Source organism: Staurois parvus, unplaced genomic scaffold, assembly GCF_062004578.1.
Source record: "Staurois parvus isolate SC_StPar_1 unplaced genomic scaffold, SC_StPar_1.0 ptg000025l, whole genome shotgun sequence".
In the NCBI taxonomy this organism is placed as follows: Eukaryota; Metazoa; Chordata; class Amphibia; order Anura; family Ranidae; genus Staurois; species Staurois parvus.
Window position 1 is genome coordinate 14,086,111 of NW_028317821.1, and position 27,377 is coordinate 14,113,487.

At 44.0% G+C, this 27,377-nt stretch overlaps 1 protein-coding gene across 3 annotated transcripts in view; it reads left to right on the plus strand.

Annotated features, from left to right (window-relative positions):
* Nucleotides 1–1,439: 1,439 nt before the first annotated feature.
* NEDD1 (NEDD1 gamma-tubulin ring complex targeting factor) overlaps nucleotides 1,440–27,377 on the plus strand; it is a 101,089-nt gene continuing 75,151 nt past the window's right edge. For 2 of the 3 annotated variants that reach the window (XM_089651924.1, XM_089651934.1), the window contains exons 1-2: nucleotides 1,446–1,545; nucleotides 15,123–15,266. In XM_089651924.1, coding sequence (XP_089508050.1) covers nucleotides 1,458–1,545; nucleotides 15,123–15,266 — 232 coding nt within the window. In that variant the 5' untranslated portion in view covers nucleotides 1,446–1,457. Of the gene's footprint in view, nucleotides 1,546–15,122; nucleotides 15,267–27,377 lie in introns of all 3 variants that reach the window. The other variant, XM_089651943.1, reaches the window with a different exon arrangement.

A 27,377-nucleotide genomic window follows, 5' to 3' on the forward strand; every position in this document is an offset into this window, starting at 1 on the left:
CCCACAGTTATTACCTTTTGTACCACCAGCCCCTCCCTCTTAGATTGTAAGCTCCAAGGAGCAGGGCCCTCCTAACCCTCTTGTATTGAACTGTATTGTTGCTGTATTGTCTCCCAATATATTGTAAAGTGCTGAGCAAACTGTTGGCGCTATATAAATCCTGTATAATAATAATAATAATTTCTTTACAACTCCCTTGTGAAAATTTTGAAGCCAACATTCTTAAGGGAAATAGGATGGCAAATTTAGCAGATCTGTGGATCCTTCCCTTCCTTGGGAATTTTTGTAAAATATGCTTTAAGAGTGTTGGTTGTAAGGGCTAAAGGTTTCAGGATATAGTTAGAGGATCCCGCAAATCTGCCCACAAGGATTTCTTGGAAAACTTTATAGTATGTTAGTGTGGGGCCATCCAAGCCAAGGTGTTTTAAAAACAACGATCGATACGCTTCATCGTTCAACTTTCGAAGTGTTAGTGGGCTAATTTTGACTGTTGAAATGCAAAGTTTTATGGCAAAAAAGCAAACCTTTATGTTGAAATTTCTGAGCCCAAACCATCGATTTTCTAAACATTAGTAGTGGAGTCAATCAAAAAAAGTAAAAAAAAAAATCTACAGCACATGCATGTGTTAAAATTTAACCCCAAAAGTACATGCAATGAAAAGAAAGATCTTCCTTTTTAATACAGTTGGCAAGTGGGAGCTTTGGTGTGTTTTTAGTTCATGTGCTGCCCTAAGCAACACTAAAGTGGGGCGTCCCCCACCCCACCGGTAACCCTCCCACCCCTTCAAGTCAGATACACAGTCCTTAGTCCATACCAGGCCCTCTGGTCATAGCAACCAATCACTAGAACTGTCAGAGGCAGCAGTGGGCGGGACGTGGAACTTTAGCGGCGGGCTAAACAAAAAAAAAAATCAAGCGAGATTGATACTGGCATTTTATTTTAATCCTCTGCATTGTGTAAAAAGGCGGTTTGATCCTTTCTCCTTTACCTCTCCTCTTGCTGAAATGTCCACCTGATACAGACTGAACGCAAGTTCACATGCACATGCTCAGTTTGGTGTGTATTGCTAGAGTGGTATTTTTTTTCTTGGGGGGTGCATGTGATCAGCACAGGGCCAATCAGCACTGTCCAGAGGGTCAAGGTTTCACATCCTCCTAAAGCTCAGCTGGACACAGATAGAAGTCGCAAGATTCTCCGATGATGAGAAAAGGTATTTAGCAGTTTATATTTACTAAAATAATTGCATTTCCATGTTGTGTGTACTGTGGGAGACCAGATATAGTGAATGCAGGGTCCTGGGTTTAGTAACTTCTTTAACGTTTGGCTAAACTTCGCGTTTCCCCCCACACTTCCAAACTTTTGTCCCCGTCCTCCCTCCGTCCACAAACTAAACTTAGACAGACGCGCGCCCCCAGCGCTGACCTGACCGCGCACGCAAATTGTATTAGTGCGCGGGATGCAGGGAGACGGGCCGCGTGACGTCACGGCGCACCTCGGGCCCTCAGAGCGACCCGGGGGAGGTGGGGGAAGAGAGCGGCTGAAAGGTGAGGATGTTCAGTGGGGTGGTGAGTGCCTGAGTGAGCTCACCTGTGCTAGTGACCGTCCTGAGCTCAGAGTAGAGCGGGGACGGTGCGGTGACCTGGGCTTAGGTAGCTGGACGTAGTTGTCATGGCGGGAGGTTTGAATAGTTGAGTGGTAAGTTTGGTGTCACAGAGCCGCTGCCAGGGAGCTGTGTGGCCGCTTGTTGCATGGCAGCTGAGACACTCCTGTGTTTACTGTGTGAGCCGACTTTCCTCATACACTTCACACATGTGCTGGGCACACTAAGGCTTTCCGGGGCCGGTCCTACCATCACTTTGATATACCGGAGGGAGCTGACCTCTTACTGGGGTGTGTCATGTATACTCTCCCAGTAACCAGGGAGGCACCTGACCTTTCCCCCTGTAGTGTCACTACTGTTCTTTGGATCCCTATCCCCGTGTCCATCTTCCCACACATACCACTGCCTCCTGTCCTCCCCTTTTCTTTTTGGTCTGAGGTATAGATCTCCAAATAAACACGACCTTAAAGTGGAGTTCCACCTGAAAAAAAATACAATAAAAGTCAGCAGCTACAAAAACTATCTGCTGACTTTTAAAGCACAGCCACTTACCTGTTCCTCAGTCCAGCGGTGTCCTCACCACAGCTGGTTTCACTGGCCATCTTCTGTGGGCACCCGGCAGTGACAGCTTGCGGCTTTACAGCCGGGTGCCCACTGCGCATGTGCGAGAAGTGCTGCGCTTTGTGAATGGCCCCATAGTCTTCTGGGACCTGTCACGTGTCCCAGAAGACTACAGGGAGGAAAACGTCCGCTTCCGATTGCCTAGGCGATCGAAGTGGGAGCGGGTACCTGTCGGGAGCGGGTACCTGTCAAATTCGGGTACCTGCCCCCACCACCCTTCCAATCCTGCCAGTCCTTAAGGCTAGGTTCACATATGTGCGGGTGGTGCCACTGAAGATCCACACAAAAATCTGTGCAGCTGCACCACCCACACAGATGAATGCGAACCTTCGGGTGGGTGCCATTAATTCTAATGGCACGCCGCACGCACTGGGAACTAAGGTTCCGATGCAGGCTGTGGTTTCCAAAGAAGTGCAGGGACTTCTTCCCTGTGTGTCCATGGGAGTCCATTCAAATGAAGGGGCTCTTGTGCTCGCCCAAAACACGGCTCGCACGAACGCAAATATGTTCACCAGGGGTAATGGGGAGCAGGAGATAAAGACTTAAAGTGGAACCTCCTCTTTTGGGTGGAGCTCTGATTTAACCATTTGTCTACTGGACACTTCACCCCCTTCCTGCCCAGGCCAATTTTCTGCTTACAGCGCTGTCACACTTTGACAATTGTGTGGCCATGCAATGATGTATACATTTGACAATTTTACCTGAGCTCAGAGTAGAGCAGGGACATTTGTGTGGCCATGCAATGATGTATACATTTGACAATTTTACCACTCTGTTTTTTTTGTTTTTTTTTTTTTTTTTTGTTTTTTTAGATCTTTTTGGTGGTGTTTGATCACCACTGGGGTTTTTATGTTTTGCTAAACGTTTTTCAAACTTTTTCTTAGTTTCTGTTATAAAATTTAGCAAATAAGTCTTTTTTTTTTTTTTCTCCCTCACTGATGGAGCTGATGATGAGGCACAGATTGGGGGAGCTGATGAGGCGCGGATTGGGCGGAGCTGATGTGGAGGCGCAGATTGGGCAGAGCTCCTGCTGCTGTCACTGCGCATGAGGAGAAGACTGCAGATAACCAGCAAGTCTGTTTACACTATGATCAGCTGTGATGATTGTACACAGCTGATCACATGGTAAAGGGCTGCTATGATTGGCCCTTTACCTCTCTGTGATTAGCTGTGTCCACAGGACACAACGTTCACAGAGCATTCTTGATATTCACCCCTGGGGGCGTGCAGGGGGGTGGGGTTCTGGGGGGATGTCAATATACACCCTCCCAGAACCAGCCAACTACGCTGCTGCTGTCTTTTGACTATAGCCCAATTGGAAAGCCTAAACCTTATATTACTGAACTGCATGCCTTGCAATAACCCCTTCGTGACTAAGGGTAAAACAAATCTTAATGCCGGGACACTATTTTGAAACTTTGACATGTGCTTGTAAAATCATACATATCATCACAACTGCTTTGCGCATCCAGGTGTGGATTATACCTTGTTTTGTTTTTCACGACAAATTATACTTTTGTTTTGTAATAAATGGTAACCGATATCCCGTTTTTTTTTCTTCTTCATTATGCAAGGAAAATTAGCCATAATAAGAGTGAAAAACCACTGCTTAGAAATCGGATAGCGCTCTCTTTCAATCCGCACTGCCGGTGCACTGGATATATGTGAATAGACAGCATAGGAAGCAATGTTATTTCACATGTCATGCTAATTGGATGCAGTTGAAACCGCATGCAATCCGCATATATGTGAACCGGCACTCAGTGTCATGTCTGTATGCGGCTTCATTCCTCTCCTCTCTGCATGAAAAAAGACTGCCAATTTTGGAAAAAAACTCAATTTTTTTCACTTATTAAACTTGTTTAGTAAAAAAAAAAATCAAGTTTCGTCATAAATTTAGGCCAAAATGTCTTTGCTAAAATAAAATCCCAATATGTGTAAATTAATTGGCTTATGTGAAAGTTATAGCGTCTACAAATGGCGGTATAGATACTGGAATATATATATATATTTTTTTACTAATAATGACGGCAAACAGTGACTTATAGCGGATCTGCGGCGGGCATTCTGACACTGGGGGGAACTGACTTGGTGTCACTGACATCCCCAGTGACACAAATACAATGATCAGTGCTAAAGAAAAAAAAAAAGCACTGACACTGCTTTAATGGCACTGGGCAGGAAGGGGTTAACATGAGGGGCAATCAAAGGGTTAACTATGTGCTGGGAGTGTTTTACTGGGGGGGGGGGGGGGGGGGTGTTGGTGCTTCACTGTGAGCACACTTCTCTGGATGGTTGTGCTGTGCACAGTCATCCAGAGCAATGTGACCGAGCTGACAGGGAGGAGGACTGTTAGTAAACAAAGCAGCCCTGCTCCCTGTCGGAGATCCTCGGTAATCTTTTGTCGCCGGTGGGTAATCGATGGCCGGGACCCGGTGATTGGCAGCTGCGGTTGTGAATGGCGGTGTGCGCCCCCTACCAGGAAATGCAAAATCGTGTGTACTATACTGTATCACCGATACATTTGCAAAGTTCTGGTAAAAAAACAACAGACTTACTGGCTGGATCACCAGGTGAAAATAAAGAGCCTAAGAAAGAAACCGAATGCAGCCATCACATGTAAGAATTGGTAAGCTTCAGTATACAGGTGTACCTTGGTTTACAAACGCCTCGGTTAACGTAATTTTCGTACAAATTTTTTTTCTCAATACGAAGTTTATTTTTTTAAATGCAATTGCTGGCTTTTTTTTTCTTCACTACAGCTCACAGAATTAGCTGTCACTTTCCCCGGAGTTAAAGAAAACTTTGTTTCTTTTAAGAAACTAAAAGGAAACTTTCTTTTTTAGTTGGGGGGGAAAGTGACAGCTGAATCTCTGAGCTATAGTGAAGAAAAAAAAAAGCAGTAATTACATTTAAAAACTGGCACCATAATAAATAAAACAGCCTGGGGTCCCCCCCCTTTGGTTCTGGTATGAATTTTGTGGGGAACTCCCACACCAAAATTATAAAAAGGAAAAAAAAATGGCGTGGGGCCCCCCCCAAAATCCATATCCAAGCATGTGGCCCGGCAACTTCCAGATTCCGATAAGCCCCCTGCCCACAAGTCCCCACAACGACCATCCAGGGTTGTGGGGAAGAGGCCCGTGCCCCAAAGCACCCCCCCCATATTGGCCTGTAGCATGTCATGGTATGATTCAGGAGTGGGGGGCCTTTGCTCGCCCCCCCCCCTTTTTTTTATTTGTAGTTTGACGGAGTTCCCCTCAAAATACATACCAGACCTGAAGGGCTTGGTGTGGATGGGAGGGGGGACCCCATGCTGTTTTTTTAATTGCTGGCAATTCTTTTACATTCAGCTGTCAGTGCGGACATCGCTGACAGCTGAAACATTAGCACATGGTTGTCACTACTAAAATACTGCATGACTTGATAAAATAACTCATGCGGTATTTTAGTAGCGTTTACTTTTTTCTGACCTCCGGAACAGATTGATTGGTTTTCAGTGCATTCCTATGGGACGCTTTGGTTTACAAATTTTTCACTATGCGAAACGTCCCGCAGAACTAATTAAATTCATAAACCGAAGTATGCCTGTAAGTTGCTTTTTGATTTAATACTGCATTAACTCAAGTTTCTATTGCTCCCCGCCTCCTCCAAATTGCTTCTTCTTCTTTTTTTTTTTTTTTTTTAGCTGTGATCTGATTTCCTGCAAGAGAGTGGCTGCACTCATTCTCCATGATAACACTGTATGTATGTAGGAATATAGCCACTCTTCACTTTCTTGCTCCCAAGAGATGAACCTAGGGACTTTGGGATTTGTAGTAGGTACAGATCAGTGTGAATGACCACAACTAACATGCACTCCTTTTTTGTAAACAAATGGAGTGAGAAGGAAAAGGAAAGATGTGCAGGATCATAGAGGATGTTACCAAGCCCCAGAGAAACACGGTAAACATGGTTTAATGAAAAACAGATTACAGGGCCATTAAGCAGTTGATTTGTATGGATTCTTTTTGGAGTACAAGGCTGCTTTCACACTGGTTAGCTTTTCTTACGCTTTTGCATTAAAAAAAGCGGAAGAAAAATGCATGACCATTACATCCTATGGAACTCTTCACAGTGCTCAGTTACGGGTCTGTTGTATTTTTCAAAGTACCTTTAGCTGTATTTTCTCCCTACGTCTTCCAGGACAGCCATCTGAGACCTTGGGCTCCTCCCTCCGGATCAGGAAACACACCATCCCCCATGCCTTTAAAAGGCGGGCCTCCGGGCCTCACATCCAGTTTTTTGTGTTTCCTGAGCCGGAAGGATGCACGCCATAGGAGCCAGGGTGATCCTCGCACCCTCAGGAAGGCTGGCCTGGAAGGGTGTGGTGCGGTCTGTACCTCCGTCCCCGGTGCCTTCCACGTGGTGGGGCTGGCATCTGGTGGTGTCCTTCAGGCCCAGGTGGGTAACTGGCGCTGCCGCATGTCACTGGGGCTTGCCCCGATCGTTGCCTCTCCTCTGACCCGGCATTCAGTTGAATGTGCAGGGGAGAGGCGGGACTTCCGATTGGGCGCGGCCTTGCGTTCCAGCAACCAGAAGTAGCAGGGCGGATGCGCTCCACAGGCCGGAAGTCCGCCAGTGACGTCGGCACCGGAGACGCGGCTCCGATCTCCAGAGGCGCAGGCACCACCAGGGGAATTAAAAGCCGGTGGGCGTGCAGAGCGGCGGCGCTGTCTCCACGCCAGGGGGACAATGGAAGCAGGTCCTTCTCAGGCTGACCCCGGTCCCGGTACCGGCTCCTCCCAGGTAAGCTTGGGGAGGCTCCCCTTTATGCTATATTCTGGGGGGGGGGGGTTTTAGGAGGTACCATAAGTCCCCAAGGTTATGGGTGTTAGGGCACGCTGCAAATTTTTTCCCCATCACTGGGTGCAGTGGGGGTCCTGGGATATTGTTCCTCTCAGGTGCCTAGTTCTGTTTTTTTGTCATTTCTTCTTTAGACTAAAACACAGGACAGGACCCCGGTACAGGCCCCAAAGAGGAGATGTGCAGTGTGTGCGGCCAAGTTAGGCGCAGGTTATGAGAAGCCTTTATGCCGCAACTGCATTGATAGTCTTGTTCGAGACGAATCTTTTACAACATGCCATAAAGTTTTGTCCTCTATTAAGGAGGATATGTCAGCAACCTTTCAGGCGTTTCGGTCCCTTCTGGATAGGGTTCAGTCGCCTTTGGAGATTGGTTTGCAGTCTGCATTGGGGATAGTACCTTCCCGGCAGGTAGCTCCGGAAGAGGAGACAGAGGAAGATGTTCCTCGATCTCGGGCGTCCTCCCAGTTAGGTTCAGGGTCCGAGGATGAGGAAGCCCCCACCGCTTCAGGCTCTAAGTATAGATTGGCCCTAGAGGAGGTGGATGAGCTTTTGAAAGCAATTTATGAGACTCTGGAGATAGAGGAGGAAGAAATGACCTTGTCGAAGCATGATCTCATGTATCAGGGGCTTCATGCAAAATAAAGCCAGAGTTTTTCCGGTCCATAGTTCCTTGGTTGAGACTATCAGACAGGAGTGGGAAAGCCCGGAGAGGAGGCCCTTCTTTTCCGGTGCCCTAAAGAGGAGATTCCCCTTTGATGATCCCTCGCAACCCTGGAATAAGGTTCCAAAGTTGGACGCCCCTTTGTGCAGAATTTCAAAAAGGACGGATCTGGCCTTTGAGGACATGGGGGCCTTAAAGGACCCTATGGACAAAAGGGGGGAAGTTTTGTTGCGAAGAGCCTGGGAATCCTCTTCGGTCAGTTTGAAGCCAGCTCTGTCGGCGACTTGCGTAGCCAGAAATTTGGAGTGCTGGTTAGCCCAGCTACAAAATCACCTAGCGGCAGGAACCTCGAGGCAGCAGATCCTAAAGTCACTACCGTTGCTTCTGAAAGCAGCGGGGTTTTTGGCGGACGCCTCGGCAGAATCAGTCAAGCTCGTGGCCAGGTCCTCGGCCCTGGTTAACTCCGCTAGGCGAGCTTTGTGGTTAAAGACCTGGACGGGATTCAGCGTCCAAGTTGCGTTTATGCGCATTGCCATTTTTGGGGGATAACCTTTTTGGCCCAGGCCTGGAGGAGGCTCTTGAGTGTACGGCAGATAGGAAAAAGGCCTTCCCAGAGAGTAGAAAAAAGGTCTTTCCTAGGAAAACCTTTTGGCCTAGAACCCAAGTGCTTCCGAATAGGGAGGTTCAGCCAAAAAAGCATTGGACAGGGCATAAAAACAGAGGCCGGGGAGGGATATTATTCAATCCTCCTCAGGGATCCTCCAAGCCCCAATGACTTGGATGGCCCGGTAGGGGGAAGGTTGGGGTCCTTCCTCCCTCAGTGGGCTTCTATATCCCCAAGCCCCTTCATTTGGAGCCTGATTCAGGGAGGCTACAGGATAGAGTTCGAGGACTGCCCTTCAAGCAGGTTCTTGGTTACCGATCTTCCCAGGGACCGCAGGAAGTCTCAGGCGTTATGCGGTCTTATAGGGGAATTGGTGGACCAGAGAGTTCTGGTTCAGGTGCCTCAGAACGAGCGGGGTTCAGGGTGTTACTCACACGTCTTTGTGGTGGGAAAGCCTTCAGGAAAAGTCAGGTTAATCCTGAATCTACGCTCCCTAAATCAGGCCCTAAAATACAAACGCTTCAGAATGGAATCGATTTATTCGGTAAAGAATATCCTGTTCCGGGGGTGCTTCATGGCCACAGTGGACTTGAGAGATGCCTACTTTCACATTCCCATCCATCAGACAAGTCAGAAATTCCTGAGGTTGGCCATAAGGATAGGGTCGCAGACTTTCCATTGGCAGTTTCGGATGAATCGGGTGTTGTTAGGGTTGCAGTGCAACCTGCCTGTTTCGGTGAGGGAAGTCGCAGGGGCAGTGGGTCTTATGACATCCTGCTTTCCGGCGGTTCCATGGGCGAGATTTCACCAGAGACTGCTCCAGGCCTTTTTGTTAAAGGAATGGGACGGAAATGTCTCAGAGCTGGAGCGGCTGGTCCGGCTTCCATCCAGAGTCAAGAGATCTCTGTGGTGGTGGCGAAAGGAGAGAAACTTGTCCAGGGGTCTGGATTGGCGGCCATTGGATCCACTCATTGTGACCACAGACGCCAGCAGTTTTGGTTGGGGAGTTCGTCTGCAAGGGAGAACGGCCCAGGGGAGGTGGTCCCGGGAGGACTCCTTAAAGCCCTCAAATCAGGCTTGAAAGGCCTTCATGTGCAGGTTCGTTCAGACAACATGGCAACAGTAGCCTATGTGAACAAACGGGGGGACAAGGAGTCCTTCGCTGCAGAGGATCGCAGGCGATATTCTGACCTGGGCAGAACAGAATCTGCGATCAATTTTGGCAGTACACTTGAAGGGTTCTCAGAATTCGCTTGCGGATTTCCTGAGCCGACGGCCACTCTCCCACGACGATTGGTCGCTCAACCAAGAGGTATTTCAGGAGTTGGTGTCCAGGTGGGGGAGACCGGAGATGGATCTTTTTGCATCACGGGAGAACAGGAGGGTCGACCAGTTCTTTTCCTTAAACTCGCGAGAGCAGAGCTTGGGGATAGACGCTCTGTCGACCGCTTGGGATTTCAAGCTGGCCCATGCGTTCCCTCCAATCAGGCTGATTCCGGCGGTTCTGCAAAAATTTTTAGGGGAAAGGTCGGATCTACTCTTGATCGCGCCCTTTTGGCCGAGAAGGCCATGGTTTTCCCTACTGAACAGGCTGGCTTCAGCTTGCCCGTATCCCTTGCCGGAAAGGGCAGATCTGATTGCGCAGGGTCAGCTTTTGCATCCACGAGTCATGACATTACGGCTGACGGCCTGGTTCTTGAGGAACAGATCCTCAGAGCCAGGGGGTTCTCTGATCAGGTAGTAAAGACTTTGGTGAGCTGTCGCAAGCCGGTAACCAGAGCCATTTATTTTAAGGTCTGGAAAAGATTTACCTCGTGGTGTTCGGACCGACCAGGGCCCCTGGACATTTCGATGGTTTTGGATTTTTTCCAGGAGGGGGCAGATAGGGGACTCTCGATCAGCACCTTGAAAGTACAGGCTTCTGCTTTGAGTATTTTTTTGCAGTGCTCTTTGCAACAAAATCCCTTCGTAGTTGATTTTTTCAGATCTCTCTCCAGGGCTAGGCCTGCTAAGGTGGGAGGTTGTCCGAGTTGGGATCTGTCTCTGGTCCTAAGGGCTTTGGTCCGAGAACCTTTTGAGCCTTTAGAGGAGTCAGCTTTCAAGTTTTTAACTTTAAAGATAGTTTTTTTGGTAGCAATCACATCGGCCCGTAGGGTGAGTGAGCTACAGGCACTCTCTATTAGGGAGCCTTATTTGACCATTCTTAAGGACAGGGTTGTGCTTAGGACTGATCCGGGATTCCTTCCTAAAGTAGCCTCCTCTTTTCACAGGTCGCAGGATATTGTTCTGCCGACCTTTTGTTCTTCCTCTGAAGGTAAAGAGGAAGAAAAGCTAGGTTTGCTGGATGTAAAGAGGAGTCTTATAATTTATTTAGACAGGTCCAGGGAATTTAGGAAGTCGGATTCCCTTTTTGTTTTCAGGGCAGAGAAGGGGGTTGGCAGCATCTAAAGCCACGATAGGCAGGTGGATTAGGCTGGCAATTGGGGAATCTTACAAGGTCTTGGGGATTCCGCCTCCTTTTGTTAAGGCCCACTCAACTAGATCCTTGGCAGCGTCCTGGGCGGAGAGAGCCGGGGCTTCGCCGGAGGAAATCTGTAAGGCAGCCACTTGGTCGAGGTTTTCTACCTTCGTGAAGCATTATCGCTTGGATATCCTGTCAGATAAGGAACAGGCGTTCGGACGCAAGGTCCTCCAGGCGGTGGACCCACCCTAAGGGGGTAAGTTCTCGTTTATCGTCTCAGATGGCTGTCCTGGAAGACGTAGGGAGAAAACCAGAGTTAGACTTACCGGTAACTCCTTTTCTACGAGTCTCCCAGGACAGCCGGTAATTCCCACCCTTCTAATGTACAACCGAGAGAGTTAAGGTTGACTGCATGAAAGTGTATTTACCTATATTTGTGTCTTTCAGTGGCTTCCGCTAGTTCTCTTTTAATAACTGGATGTGAGGCCCGGAGGCCCGCCTTTTAAAGGCATGGGGGATGGTGTGTTTTCTGATCCGGAGGGAGGAGCCCAAGGTCTCAGATGGCTGTCCTGGAAGACTCGTAGAAAAGGAGTTACCGGTAAGTCTAACTCTGGTTTTTTGTGCATGTTTGGTGGGGAGAAGGGGGAAGCACCTCTCTATTGAAATGAATTGAAAAAGCATCAAAAATGCACCTGTGGTTGTGTTTTTGATGTGTTCGAGTCACGTCCTTTTTTGGAAAATGCACTGAGAATGCATTAAACCACATCAAAAACACATATCCTTTTTACAATGGAGCAGTGTGAAAGTAGCCTTAGAATGTTGTTTAACCCCTTGATGCCGACATAACACTTATGCGGCCTCACAGAACTGGGCTTTTTTCTGTGGAGCCACATATTTGTGTACTTGTTTTCCACAGCGTGCTCCCAGCACAAAGATCACGGTGTCACTGAGAGCACTGGGTCTTGTTCTAACGATCGGGGTCCAATGATCGCTGTGATAGCCTCTAATTGGCTATCGCAGTGATCAGTCACTGTACAGCCTGGCCCCCTTGTTTTTTTTTTTTCCCTCTGTGAATGGAGCAGAGAGATACTTTGTATCTCTAACTCGCGGTATAGAGGGAAAAAAAAATGTTTGTTAAAAAAAAAAAAGATATATATAAAAAAGAAAAAATGCCTAGATCAAGGTTTGATCTAGTTCAGTGCCAAGATAAGTGTTTGGGTCAAGGTTAGGGTCAAAGGTCAGGATTAAAAAAAACAAAAAACAAAATGTGCGCTATTGCTTCTAGGCTGTACTACGGGTACAAACAAATAATATACACATATATGGTATCGCTGCGGTTGTCAAGAGCTGGAAAATTTATTCTAAGTTGTTTTTTGGTGGTAGGTTATGGAAGTAACAATAAACACACAGCTAAATAAAAAAATTTTTTTATACTATTTTGTGCCAGTTTTCCTTTGATGATGATAATAATAAAAAAAAAAAATTCAGGGTATATCCATTACCATTTACCACCAAATGAAAGCCCAATTTGTCCTGGATGTACAAAGTAGTTGTGATGCTATGAACGGTTTTACTAACATATGTCAACGGTGTAAAATTGTGCTTAGGCATTTAGATTTGTTTTACCCTTAGGTGTGAAGGGGTTAAAGTCAACACAAACCAAAAGTCTGGTAACATAGAACACAAAAGAAAAGCAGTACTTTGTGCTCAAAGGGGTGGCTCATTTTCATCACAGAAAGTTGGGAGGTGTGCAGATTACACCCATTCTTCTCCTCTACTCCTGGGTGACCCATATTTTGTAAGACCATCTTGCTCTGCTGTTAAGTGACAAATGCAAATTTGGTGTGTCAAATTTGCTTGCTGTCTCTAAATGCTAAGGTACACATCTTCCAAAAACAGCATTTTTATCTATACTTTTTTTTTTTTTTTTTTTAAATTTAACACTTTTCATTGTTTTTATGGGTCCATGCACATAGTGTGTAAAGATCAGTAAACATGCAATGCTTTCAGATCTATGAACTCAAAATAGAAAAATCTGCATCCAAGACAGTAATTTATGTGTACACATTAATGCATGTACATGAGTTTGCACGTAGTCAACCAAACGGAAGTAGAATTTTATGTATCCAAACACTGTATGGGCATTAACGCATGTAAACCCAGAACTTTATGGACTCCCTTGTATATGATCATTACACAGTATGCCATTTCTTATGCTGGGTTAGTACTCCGTATCTGTTCTGTTTATGTATGAACACTGCACATTAGCATTTCTCCTATATGCCAGTCTCAGTTCCCAGTGTTAATTCTTATTCTCTATGCATAAACTCTGTACAGTAGCACATCTGTTAATTTGTATGGGGGGTGTAATCCTCAATATCTGTTTTTATTCTGTATGTATCAACACTACACAGTAGCAGGTCTATATGTGCTGGGTGTAATTTTAGTAGCTGTTCTTATTCTGTATGTGTGGACTATGTACTTCTTATTCTGTATACTGGGTGTTTTTTTCAGTCTTCTCATTCTGTATGTATGGACTGCAGTGTCAATCCTATTATGTATGCTGGGTGGAATTTTGAGTATATGTTCTTTATGCCTGGATGCTGCACAGTATCTTTTTCTTTCCTCTATACTGAGTGTAATTCTCTGTATCTATTCTTATTCTGTGTATATGGTTGCTGCACAATAAAATTTGTTTTGTTGTGTATGTTCGGTGTTATCCGTATCTGTTCTTATTCTGTATGTACGAACTCTGCACAATGGCACTTCACACCCAGTTTTTGCAGCATTGTGTGCCACTTCCTTATCACCCTTTAAATGGTTCTCTCAAGTTGACACTGGATCTATATTATGGTCACATTGATAATTTGGGATGAATGTTACAATGGTAGGTGACCCACCAGCTCAGAGTACACAGGACAAATGCAGACGTGGAAAATAAAATGTGAAAGTGTTTTAGTGGACCTTGCCTTAAAATTCCAAAGTCCACTTATTTACCCAGGGTCCTGTCCTCCATGGCTAAAAAACCTGTGACTAAAATAGATAATACATTTGCCTTTCCCCACACGTCTGGTTGTGGATCACCAGTTTTTGTTTTTTGCTGGGTTCCCAGATTTGTGATTCAGTAGAGTCTGTTAAATTTGTTTTAATATTGTATGGCTGACTACCTGCCTGCCTCCCACCATGGATCAGGCCCAGCACTATCAAGATATACCCAGAGATATAAATAACGGTATATCGCAGGTCCCAGGAGCTAAACTTGTGTATTTATATATTATCCCAGGTATTTATAGTACCAACAGTTTACTCAGCACTTTACATTCTATTTATTCACATCTGTCCCTCCCTTCAGGGAGCTCACATTCCAAGGTCCCAATCTCACATACACAGATACTAAGTGAAAATTTAGACAGGAGGCAATTGATATACCCGCATGGGAGAAATCCATAGGAAAACTAAGTAAGCACGAGAACATGCAAACTTCATGCAGATAGTGTCCTGACAGGATTCAAACTGAGGACCCCTCTGCTGCAAGGGGCAGCAGCTGGATGTTTGCTAGTATGATTGCTGTGTTTACTTCAAAGCTATCAAAAGGGACAGGGCCACTCATATTATGGCAGCACGATCATCTGTATTTTGAGTGCTCTTGCATTGCTCACAGGCGTAACAACCCTGACTAAAAGATGCACTAATTTGCAGTTGACTGAATTACAATGACCAGTCATAAGGGGTTAAAAATGTTTTGGGTGTATGTGTTCTTGACAATTACTTATATGATCTGTTGGGGAGTGTTGCCATATTCTGGTGATTTTTTGTTTTCAAGATCTACTGTTATGGAGCGGCACAGTGGCTTAGTGGTTAGCACGTCTGCCTTGCAGTAAATGGGTCATGGGTTCGATTCCCAACCATGGCGCCTCCTGCATGGAGTTTGCATGTTCTCCCTGTGCTTGCATGAGTTTCCTCCGGGTGCTCCGGTTTCCTCTCACACTCCAAAGACATGCTGGTAGGTTAATTGGATCCTGTCTAAATAGGCCCTAATATGTGTATGTATGAATGTGAGTTAGGGACCTTAGCTTGTACACCCCTTGAGGGTTAGGGACTGATGTGAATGTACAATATATATGTGTAAAGCACTGCGTAAATTGACAGCGCTATATAAGTACCTGAAATAAATAAAGTCATACCGGCTGGGCCCAAGGAAAAAGTACTTGCTGTGACTATTTATGCAGCCAGTAATGCAAGGGAATTACCTTTCTATGGATTGCATGTCATCAGAGTTTTCTGGGATTTGTATTTACTAGTTCTCATTATTATCCTTCATATGTAGGAATAACCATGCAGGACAGCATCAGATTTGCTTCAGCTGGTGATGATATTAAAATATGGGACTCTTCATCCATGACTGTGGTAGAGCAATTCAATCCCCACAGCACATCACATCCTGTATCTTCGTTGTGTTGGAGCAGAAACAGTATCCTTTGACATGTGCAGGCTGGTACTCTTTCTGGTGGCTCATTTGTTTTTCTTTAAAATGTAAGCATGCTCTTTTGATCTGCCATGCAAAGCACATTATGCTTGTTTTACAATGTCTGAATATGGTTGTTATATTTGTAGCTTTATGTGTGTTCCTTTTTTAAACCAATTATGTTGTTAACACACAATGCAGTTAAGCTTTATCCAGTCACTGTTTTATTTGGTGGCTGTTAACTAGGTTCCGTGTGTAGGTGAATATACTCCAATCATTATACAGTAAGAGTATTCACATATACGCAGCTAGATCTGAGAATTCTTGAACAAAAGTAGTAGTTCAATCTGCAGTATACCTTTCATTGTTCCATGATATATACAAACTACACATTAAAAAGTATTTACAACGCAATGTACATTATAATTTTTTGCATTCAGGAGAGGGGCATTTTACTGCCTCTAAACCAGTGGTTCTTAACCTTGTTGGAGGTACTGAACCCCACCAGTTTCATATGCGCATTCACCGAACCCTTCTTAATTGGAAAAATAAAATGATTTTTAAAATTCAAAACATAGGTATATATTTATACATAGGTGCACAAAATGAACAAAACCGTTAAGAACAAAGAACAAAACCATTAAAACATGATTTTCACACAAAAACAAAAACATAATAATGAATATTTACTGCACGAATCATATGAGTCGGGTGTGGGTCTTCACCTCTGCCGAACCCGCGAGACTGACTCACTGAACCCCTGGGGTTCGATCGAACCCAGGTTAAGAACCACTGTTTTATAGTAATTCATCCCCCATATAGTAATTCATCCCCCCTATAGTAATTCATCCCCCCTATAGTAATTCATCCCCCATATAGTAATTCATCCCCCATAGTAATTCATCCCCCATATAGTAATTCATCCCCCATATAGTAATTCATCCCCCATAGTAATTCATCCCTTTATATAGTAGTAGTAAGTAAGTAGCAAGTAGTAAGCCAAGTCCCCCCTGTGTCAATTCACTTACCTTTGCTCCGCGCGTTCCTCTCGCCGTATTCCCGCGCCGTTCCGGTCTTCAGGGCGGACTGTGAGAGCAGCCTAGCTCCTCTCACGTTCGTCACGCTGCCCCGCCTACACACATCCTGACAGCCAATCACTGGCTATCAGGATGTGAGTGGCAGCGAGACTGGCCAATCATTGCATTTGAGCGCGCTGCCCTGGCTGTTTTTTTTTTTTTGGATCACGCTGCAGAGTCCCTGCCGCCCGAGAGGAGGGAGGGGAGCGGGCACCCGGCACACAAGAGCCGCATTAAAGCGTGTAAAGAGCCGCATGTGGCTCGCGAGCCGCGGCTTGCCGACCACTGGGCTAAGCGATGTTGCGTGACCACCTGCAGCCAATGATGGACAAGCGGGGCATGTCATCACGAATCATATGAGTCGGGTGGGGGTCTTCACCTCCGCCGAACTTGCGAGACTGACTCACCGAACCCCTGGGGTTCGATCGAACCCAGGTTAAGAACCACTGCTCTAAACTCTGGTAAACCGTGTCAAACTACTGTACATACATTGTATTATCCATAGATAACGCCTAAGCCTTTACAAAATTACCACTTTAGATTTACACATGAGATTTGGTGTTATTGTTTTCGATCTGACGTTTCGAGATTATACCTTGTGTGGTGCGATTGCTGTTTATCCACTGAAGCGTGCATGCACCTTTGCGCACGAGCACAGAGGGGCGCTTTAAAAAAATGTGGTTTTATAATTTTTTTTATCGGCTTTATTGCGATTACAAGGGATGAACAACATCTCTTGTAAAAACATGGGCAGTGACAGGTACTATTAGACCTAGATCTCTCCTCTGCCCTTAAAAGCGCCAGATCAACAAGGCCGGTATGATCTGATACTTTTTTGCAAACTGGTGAAAACTGGAAGTGACAAAATACTTGTTGCTTTTGGTTTCTTAGACCATAGAGATGATTGGGGCTGTTCCGGTCCCTAATCAGCCTTATGGCCAGCTGTCACAACTGCCGGCTTCAGTCCTGGGTTCCTTGGTGGGATATGAGAGCCCGGGAAGGTGACAGAACCCCCGCCCCCTTGCCGCTTGTAACCGCAATCCGCTATTAAAAAAAACATGCTCCGTCAGCTCTAACAAGAAAAATTCCAGTATGACCACTGAAACTCCTGCGACGTCGCGGGGTATGAAGTGGTTAAACATTTCTGCATGCTAGGGATTATTGGCGTGATGTGAACCTCCGAAACTGTAAGGAGTGATTTATATCACAAAGGTTATTTGAGCCTTCTGCTATAAACTGCTTGATTGCTCCACACCACTGGACTGCCATTTAACTCTTTTGCTGCCAAGAATGTAAGACTTGTGATGAAGTATAGCCTCTTGCAGTTGGCCAGCTCAGTAAGTCTTGCATCGGCTGCTTTTCTTCTGCTATAAGTTCATGGTCACCGATTTGACCACGAGCTTATAACAGAATGGTCCCTGCACTCTGCTGCTTAATGCATAGCTGTGAACAGTGGCTGTTAAGCCACCCCTTGCCTTTCTGTGTGCCCACTAACACAGGCACTGTGGATCAGGCATTACTACAACTTTGGATGCACCGAAATTTCGATGGCCGAAACGTTTCGGCTGAAAACTCCCCTATCGGCCGTTGGCCGATATGAAAAGAACAGATATAGGTGCTGAAAATAACCCCGCCACTCACTGCCGCTCGGTAGTTTTGGTCTTATCTGAGAAACCACCGAACGATCCCAGCGCTGGGCATAGAGATAAGTGAAGGAAAGATGGCCTCCACTCGTCTATATGCCCTGGAGAACTGGAGCAATGTCCCTTCCGGTTCCGGACATTTTTTTTTTTTTTTTTATATATAGGGACAGTGTAAAAAGAAAAAAGTTGAAGTTCCCTCCCCGTAAACGGTATTCAAACCACATGTGAGGTATCGCCATGAACGGCAGAGCAAGAGCAATAATTCTTGGAATAGACCTCCTCTGTAACTTTACTCTGGTAACCTGCAGAAATTTACTCATGAAGATCAAGTACCGTAGTTTGATGCCATTCCACGAGCGTGCACAATTTTAAAGCATGAGATGTTGGGTATCTATTTACACAGCTTAACATCATTTCTCATGTGTATATATTGTGGGTGTTTTTTTTTTATTTATATATATATATATATATATATATATATATATATTCTTTTTTTAATTTGCGTTTGAAAAATATATATTAATTTTTAAAAAATTGTCAATTTTTGGCAAAGTGCATCCTAAATTTTCGGTTTCGGAACCAGAATTTTCATTTCGGTGCACCACTAACTACAACCCATTGATAAGAAGCCATCCTCTCGATTTTAGCTTGTTGCTTAGTTAGTTTTAATTTTTAGCATTTCACGAAAGGGCATAGTTTAAAACTTACACATGCCATAGTCACAGCATACGCTTTAATTTTATAACAATCATTATTAATATTGACAATCCAAAAAATACTTACTTGGAAATCTTTCATGTTGTGAGTGTAGCAATCATGCCACAGAGATGGACGCGGTTCAGCCATTTTGGCTCCAACCACCATCTTGGCAAAGGATCATCCATCTTGTACAAACTTATCTCCCCTCAGTCTCCCTCTCCCTTTTTGAGAGTCACAGTGACATATGGTCGGTGTGTGCGTTGGAAGTGTCACAGGCCTGCCGGGGCACAGCAGTGGCTCCGAGCTATAAACCATCTTTGAGCTGGGTGCCGGGCGGGCTGGGAAGCTGAGCAATCTGGCACCTCGTAGAAAGATAACCCAAGCCTTCTCCTGAGTTCAAAGACATTCCAGAGGAGTAAGAGACTAGATAACACTTAAAATCCATGTTTCCCCTATGTCTCATATCTTGGAATATGAGACTTGCATAAAAACCAGGCCTATCTTCAGATGGCCCACGATTAGACAAATCGTTTGATAGGTCACACTCCCTGACTGGAATACCTGGGAAAGCAGAAAATTACATCTCTTGAAGCAATTCATGACGGTTAAAACGATTGCTTATAACCGTGATCATCACTGTTATAAGCAATAACCGTGGAAAAAAAAATTTGCTGCTTGCTACTTACCCCTCTCCCCCCCCCCCCCCCCATTCCCAGAGTAGTTCAGTGTCGCTATGAACTACTTTTCTGACAGCATGTTTAAAAAAAGAAAAAAAAATATATATATATATATATTAGTAGATTTATACTGGCCTCAAAACGCTACTTACAACCTGATCATCACACCAACCTGTCTTGTGGATAGGTAGAATAAACGCAGTAAAAAGGACCGGTCCAAACTTTTGTACTTATTACGCACTTTCCTGGGCCCCAATGCCCTCTTACGCCCTGAAATCTTTTCAAAATCATGTTTTACGCTTTATCTGGGCCAAAAAAGATCTTGGGTCACTAAACATACTATGCTCACACAATGGAAGCAGGGAGGCTTGGGGGTTCCTAACTTCTCAAAGAACTACGTGGCGGCTCAAATCGCACCTTTAACCTCATTGTATGCAGTACAACAAGCCCCGATATGGGTAACTTTAGAAGTGCTCTCCTGCCACCCGATCTCCCTTTCTTTGCTTTTATGGCTCCCCCCGAAATCAAGACCCACATCTATCAGTCCCCTTATGGCCCACTCATTGCGTATATGGGACTCCACAAAATACACCAGTGGCCTAATCTCCCTTCGCCTACCACTCCTCCCCCTTGTGGGCAATCCTCTGTTTCCACCTGGCCTTGAATCCCTTACCGCTTTCCATTGGTAGATTTCTCACAACTTCCAATGTATCCACTCCTTTCTCACAGACCGCTCAGTTTACACTTGGGCAGAAATAAGGGACAAACCTCAAGCCCCCTCTACAGAACTTTTTCCTATATCTACAGATCAAACATTCGGTCCTCGCCAATAAAGACCCGACCACATAATTATCCTTGTTTGAACACATCTGCCACTGGACGCCCCTCTCTCCTAAACGTCTCTTTCCTGTACTCACAATTAACTAATCTACAGAACCCCTACAATAATGCTTACATTTTCAGATGGGAAAGAGACCTTAAAGGCACTAAAGATCGTGCATGCTGGTCACAGATATGGTTAGCTCTGACCTCATGCTCCATTCTCACTACGGAATCTGCTTTCAAAACGGCGACAAGATGGTATTTTGTCCCATCCTGCTTAGTATTTCTTCATCCATCAGCCCCCAATATGTGCTTCCAAGGCTGTAACGCACCGGGTGATGTTCCCCACATATGGCAGATATGCCCTTTGCTTTCCCAATTTTGGTTGAAGGTTCTTCAACTACTCCAATCATTATTTACTTACACCTTCCCGAGAGACCCTTGGTATACTTTTACACTTAAAACCTCCGGATATGACTAAACAGCAATTTAAACTAGCCAGTAATGTACTATTGTCGGCCAAACAAACCATAGCAAAAGCCTGGACACAGCAGTTCGTATTCTTTACAGAAGTGCACCGCCACCTTGACTTCTCAATAAACTAAAAACTGTCTATCCTCTCCGACATCCATGAGAGATTCCTTAAAACTTGGACTCCATGAATTTAATACGCCCACCTCGAGATTTCGGCGAATAGCTTCACCTTACTATAGTCTCATTAAACTTTACGCCCTCAAGCGTTTTGGATGTGTCTCCATTTTTTTTTTTTTTTTTTTTTTTTTTTTTTATTTTTCTCTCCTCTGATTTCTGTTCTTTTGCTCTTCCACAGGGATGACCCGCGAGGTGTCCTACAAATCTCCTGTTTTGCTAGCATATTGGCATATCTTAATATAACCCTTTTACTGATGTTGGCTGTTGAGCTACAGTTAGGCAGCCTTCCTGTGCACTAATCGACTGACAAAAAAAGTGTTTTATATCTACTCCTTTGACAAGTTATCTAGAACATTATCTATTCTAGTTATATTCTATTTGTATAGGACCGCTGTTGACTGCTGTTCATAGTAGTGATTCTATTTTTGTACCAAAAAGTGGTCGAATTTGTACTTTAATATATTAAACTAATAAACATCTATTGAATGAAAAGCAGATACCTAGAGGTGCTTACATGTACCATCAAATATTTTCATTAGCACCTCAAGAATCCTGAAATTGGGGTTTAGATTTATAAATAGTCTGGTGCTTAAGATGCATTACAGTTCATTTGTTTTGGTCTGCCTAATGCAGTGTGCTTCAGCGCACAAAAATGCATGTGTTTGGTGTACTACATTCTGTGTGAATTGATCTTTAGAGCAGAGCTAATGTAAATAGAACTTATGAACAGGCAGGCTCTTTATTACAGAAGACATGCAGTCTCTTCTGCAATAAAATAAACTTACCTGCCTATTCACAATTTGCTGCAGATCAGGTTACCTTTCTGACATAGTGCCAATGTGCTTAGATGAATGGCATCAAGATGTCTGAAGACCACTGCCCTCACCCAAGCGACAGACCTCACAGGCATTGGACTATTAAAGCAGCGCAAAGTATTCCTGTCTTTAGTTCCACTTGAAAGGATAAGTTTACCTTCGGGAACATGTTACATGTTCCAACAGTTTTTGATCCAAGTCCTGTGTGTTACATCAGTACGGGGAGAAGTTCCCTGTACCACCTGTCACTTTTTGAGAAGAGTGTGGCCACTTGGGGCTCCGTCAACACGGCCACATTCTTCCTTCACAGCATCCTGTGAATTAATCAACATCAAGTACCGTCATCCTTTGCGGATGTCATCTTGTAGTTCACAATGAACTACCACAATGCTGTAAGGTGCTGTGGTAGTTTGAATCTGTCAGAGTGTAACTGCCTGTCCGTATGATGTATGGGCAGACTGATGACACTGACAGATCACTGGTGCAATGCTTTCCTGGCTTCCAATAAAAACTTTTAACCTGCAAAAAAGTGTGTTTTGTTGTGTGTGGTGGTGTGTTTTTTTTTTTTTTTTCTTTTTTTCAACCATTTGCCCTCCAGAGTATTTGCCCCAAATACCCCCCCCCCCCTCCTGACCAGACAATTTTTTGTGATATGCGTTACTTTAGTTGTACGATCATGCAATTTTGTACAGGAATTAAATTTTGTCCCTTTTTTTTTTTTTCTCTTTCTCACACAAATAGATTTCTTTAGGTGGTATTTGATCATCTGTGAGTTTATTTTTTGCGCTGTAAACAAAAAAAGGACAGTTTTGAAAAAAACAAAAAACAGTATTTTTGACTTTTTGCTATTAAACATGTCCAATAAAAACATTTAAGAAATCAAATTTTGCCATAAATGTAGGTCAAAATGTATTCTGCTACATGTCTTTACTAAAAAAAAATCCCAATACATGTAAATTAATTGGTTTACGTTAAAATTATAGTGTTTACAAATGGCAGTTTATATACCGGAATATTTTTTTTTTTTTTACTAGTAATGGCGGCGATCAGCGACTTACTGCGGGACTGTGGCTGGCATTGTGATCAGTGTTAATTAAAAGCACTGTACTAATGACACTGGGCAGGAAGGGGTTAACATATGGGGCAATCAAAGGGTTAACTGTATGCTGTGTGTTTTTTACTGTGTAGACAAGCAGCCCGTTCATACTGACGGGGAGAGATTTGTATTGTTTACATACAGACCTCTCCCCTGTCCATTCTGCCGACAATCACCGAGTCCCGGCTGAGAATCGGCAGTCGGGACTCGGTGATTGACCTGCTGAGGAGCCAATAGCTGCGCAAATAGGAAGCACACGTGCATCCCCTACCCGGAAGCACAAAATCGTGTGTGTGTGTATATGTGTAAATATATATATGTATGTGATTTTTGCGCATCCCTGCCACCCTGTAGCAGTACTTCTGCTATATGGCGGTCAGGAAGTGGTTAAAGATGATCTTATCCTTTTAATTACTGCAAAGGTATTTCTGTGTGGTTTCCATAATACTGTTATGGTTATAATGACCCTTGCTGTTCCTCATGCTTTTCCATCTAACAGTAACTGTGTGTGTGTAGAAGCTGTTGTAAGCTATTCATTGGGCTCTCTCTCTATCTAATCTATCCCATAAAACTCTAAATAGATGTATTACTGCTTTCCCTTTTTTTAATTTTAAGGTAAAAATTACACCAAAAATTGGAAGTGAACACTGTTGTGCCTCCAGCAGGAAAATTCATCTTTGTCCTGCCTACACTATTAAATTTAGCCACTAGATGGAGCCCAGAATAAATTCACTGTTTTACAGAAACTAGAGACTGTTAGCCTAATATTAAAAAAACCCCAAAAAACTTTCACTCTAAGAAAAGAAAGTGGAGCTTAGACTCCATCTGAGAGAGAAGGAACCATTAATAATTGTTTGCAGCATGTTATGGGCTGAACTTATATCCCATACAGGTAACATCTCTAGTGAGCATGGACTTGACATCTACAGCCATGTATTTCATTGTGTTTTAATGCTTTTCATATATTGACTATATGTACTACTGTTTTTCATCCCACACTGTTTTGTTACAGTTTCAAGATTACATTCAGGTGACTCCAAAAGCCCTAAATGTTGTGTTTTCTTTTTCTAAAAAAACAAACATGTTATGTTATAGTTACTTGCTGTGTGCAGTGGTTTTGAGGAGGAGCCCCAATCCTCCTCTGATTCCCCACAGGCTCTTCTTGCCCCTCCTTCCTGTTGGTTGCCCCCACAGCAAGCAGCTTGCTATGGGGGCACGCAAAGCACCGTGTGTCCATTTACACATGGAGCTGCAGCCCTGCCCCACCCCCTCTCTTCTCACTGGCTGCGATTGCGTGTCGCAGCCAATGAGAAGAAGGAATCCCGGGATAGCCGAGTGCACGTCACTGAATCAAGAGGGGGCTTAGCTGATTATTAGGGGGTGGGGCTGCTGCACAGAGGTTTTTTTAACTTCATGCATAATGCATGAAGGTAAAAACCATGACCTTTTACAACCACTTTAGTCTGGCTTATTGCAGAATAGGAGGGTTTAGCTGCATGTCAAGCTACACACAGGGAAACGTGTAGCGAAGACAGAACAAGCAGTTTTATCAAGGAAATTGTGCAAAACAGAACTACATAATGGGGTTAGGGGTAAAATATCTGTACACATAATGGCAAGCACGGCTTGTTGGCCTGTATCATTCCCATTAATTTATTACAAAAAGTGACATCTTTTTCCTTGTTATTACAGTCGTCTAATATAAATACCTTTTATTAAAGGGATGGAAGTACTTTAATGCATTTTTGGAGAATTGAAGAATAAAGTCAGATTGGATATCAGAAACCTAATGGTTAATATTTGTGAATGTATTGGTGTCCCTTTCAAAATGTTTGAATACCTTTTTTTTGTTTGCTTTTTTTTCATGTGGCTCCTGTTGGTAGCTGGTGTTCTTTTGACATATTGATCCATTCTGCCAAGCTGTAGCTTGAAAAATGCTAAGGCTGAAGAACTGTAACATGAGCTAAAGCACAGCTGATTGTGCTTAGAATGCTCAGACTAGACCTCTATAGTTTCAAACTATTAACTAAAGAATGGCAGATTGTTAAATGGATACAACTTTCTCTCTGTGCTGTGGGATACCTGCATTAATGAGTCATTGATGGAAACCGAGTCAATTTATATTAGTGCAATGGACCATTTCTGCTCAGCGAACACATTTGTTTCCTTTTAGTTTGTCTGTAGTGCAGCCTAACAAAACAATTACAAATCAGTATCTGATGGTTTATTCACACTGTGCAATAAACATCGGAAAGCAACATCGGCCAGTCCATCAAGATAGGAGAAGTAATTGGTGTGTTTGGCAAGGTGATGGTTGATTTATTTTATTTCTTTCACTGCAATTACAACAAGCTCAGGTTTGCAGTAAAGCAAATGGCTAGTTCCTTCTGTGTGATAAAGATGCACAACTTCTTTTGTGACTTTCCCTTATACACTGTGTAAATTAGGAAGTAGTGTGTATGTAGGTTCTTGTAGCTACATATATACAGTATTTTAAGAAAGTTAACATTTTTGGAAGATTTCTTTAAAGGAGTTCTATGGTCACAGCATACACTTTAATTTTATGATGGTTTTGTGTGAAAACCTAAAAATGTGTGTAACAAACGGATTCTGGGAAAGCGTTGAGTCTTGGGCAAGCCTCACCCACAGCTAATGTGTTTTAAGCCAGTCATAGATGGATCAAATCTCGGCCGGTTCACCAGGGACCAGCCAAGATTAGATCCATCTATGGGCAGGCTGACTGTGCCTAACTTGATCCATTGATTGACCTGGGTACCCCCAGCATGTTGGATTTTTAATGTATTATTGCCAGTGGCTATGACCACTAGCAATAATCATTGTGTTCTGGAAGGGACGGCTCCCCACGTTCCCTCGCCGGGAGAACACAATAGAGGGATTTTCCCCATCAACACTGACTGTGTAGCTGGAGGAATTCAGCTATTTATTTTTTCTTTCCTGCAACCCGTGTAGGAAAGAAAATCGCACAATCTATGGTCTGCTTTAGATACGTCCTGCTTTTGATTCTACATGTGCTGATTACTTTAGCACAATGTGGCATGCAGAAACTGCTGCACACTGTTTTCAACTCCAATAAAAGGTAAATGAAAGACAGGCTTCAGCTGAGATCCCAGCCCATCAGCCACACCCCTCTGGCATGTTTTTCCTACATTGGGCTTAATTGTAGAGGAGTGTCACTGATCTGTTATGAGATTACTCTACTTTAGTACGCTATAAACCAACAGTAAGTGTGACCCTTCTGAATGAAGCCGATTTTACTTGTATTTTATAGAAATGGGTTTTTGTTTTTATTATGAAACATTGTTTTAACTGCTTCCTACCCACCCGCAATGTATTGCGACCGGGTGCCAGCTACAGGCAAAGTGACGTAGACTGGGTGCTGCGTGCCCGAGCGTGTGTGCAGCGCTTCCATCTCGACTGTTGTGTCCAGCTGACACAGTAGAATGAAGATCCCGGTGAATGGGACCCGTTGATCATGTGATCGCTATACGATCCGCATGATCACAATGTATGCAAAGCTGTTATGAATCACTCTCATTCATAACCGCTCTGCGCCTCTTCCTAGTGAGTTGTGATTGACCCACAGCTGTCACTTGATACATGGGGCCAATCACAGCACCCTGTACCATGTGTCCAGCTCCAGCCAATCAGAGATCACTATCCTGAGCTGTCAAAACTTAACTCATTCATGAGAGCTCACGAATGAGTTAGGTTCATGACAGCAAGCTTTGCATTGCTGGGCAAATTATCTTTAATTCCCCCCCCCCCCCCCCCCCCCCCATCGGTCCAGGGAGAGAAGAGAGAACACGGCACTGAGTAGAAGTACAACATTTTACACACACACACGTACACACGTTGGATTAGCACATTTAACCCTTTGATCACCCCATTAACCCTTTTGATCACCCAACCAGTGCCATTAGTACAGTGTCAGTATATAGAATTTTTCATTGATCACTGCATTTCTGCCACTAGTGGCATCAGATAGCATCAGGGTCAGCTAGCGTTAGATTGTCCATACACTATTGCACTCACGCTATAGGTCTTTGATCACTGCCATTACTAGTATAGTGTTTGTACGGATCAAGATATTAGCACTAGCATTTAGCCCTTCCGCTATTTTTCACTGAAGATTTGTATCAATTGATTGATTGTGGGCCAAAATAATTTATACGTCCAACAATACATGGCCGCCCACCCAAATTCAGCTCTTGTCAGATGGTTTCTGAATTTAAAACTCTTTTAAGCCTAACCTTCAACATGGGCATTACAAAGAAGAATGAATTGCGGTCATATTGATCCACAAAGCCAATTCATTGTATTCTATATTCTCTGCTGTTGCATATACAGTCAGGTCCCTAAATATTGGGACATCGACACAATTCTAACATTTTTGGCTCTATACACCACCACAATGGATTTGAAATGAAACAAACAAGATGTGCTTTTAACTGCAGACTGTCGGCTTTAATTTGAGGGTATTTACATCCAAATCAGGTGAACGGTGTAGGAATTACAACAGTTTGCATATGTGCCTCTCACTTGTTAAGGGACCAAAAGTAATGGGACAGAATAATAATCATAAATCAAACTTTCACTTTTTAATACTTGGTTGCAAAT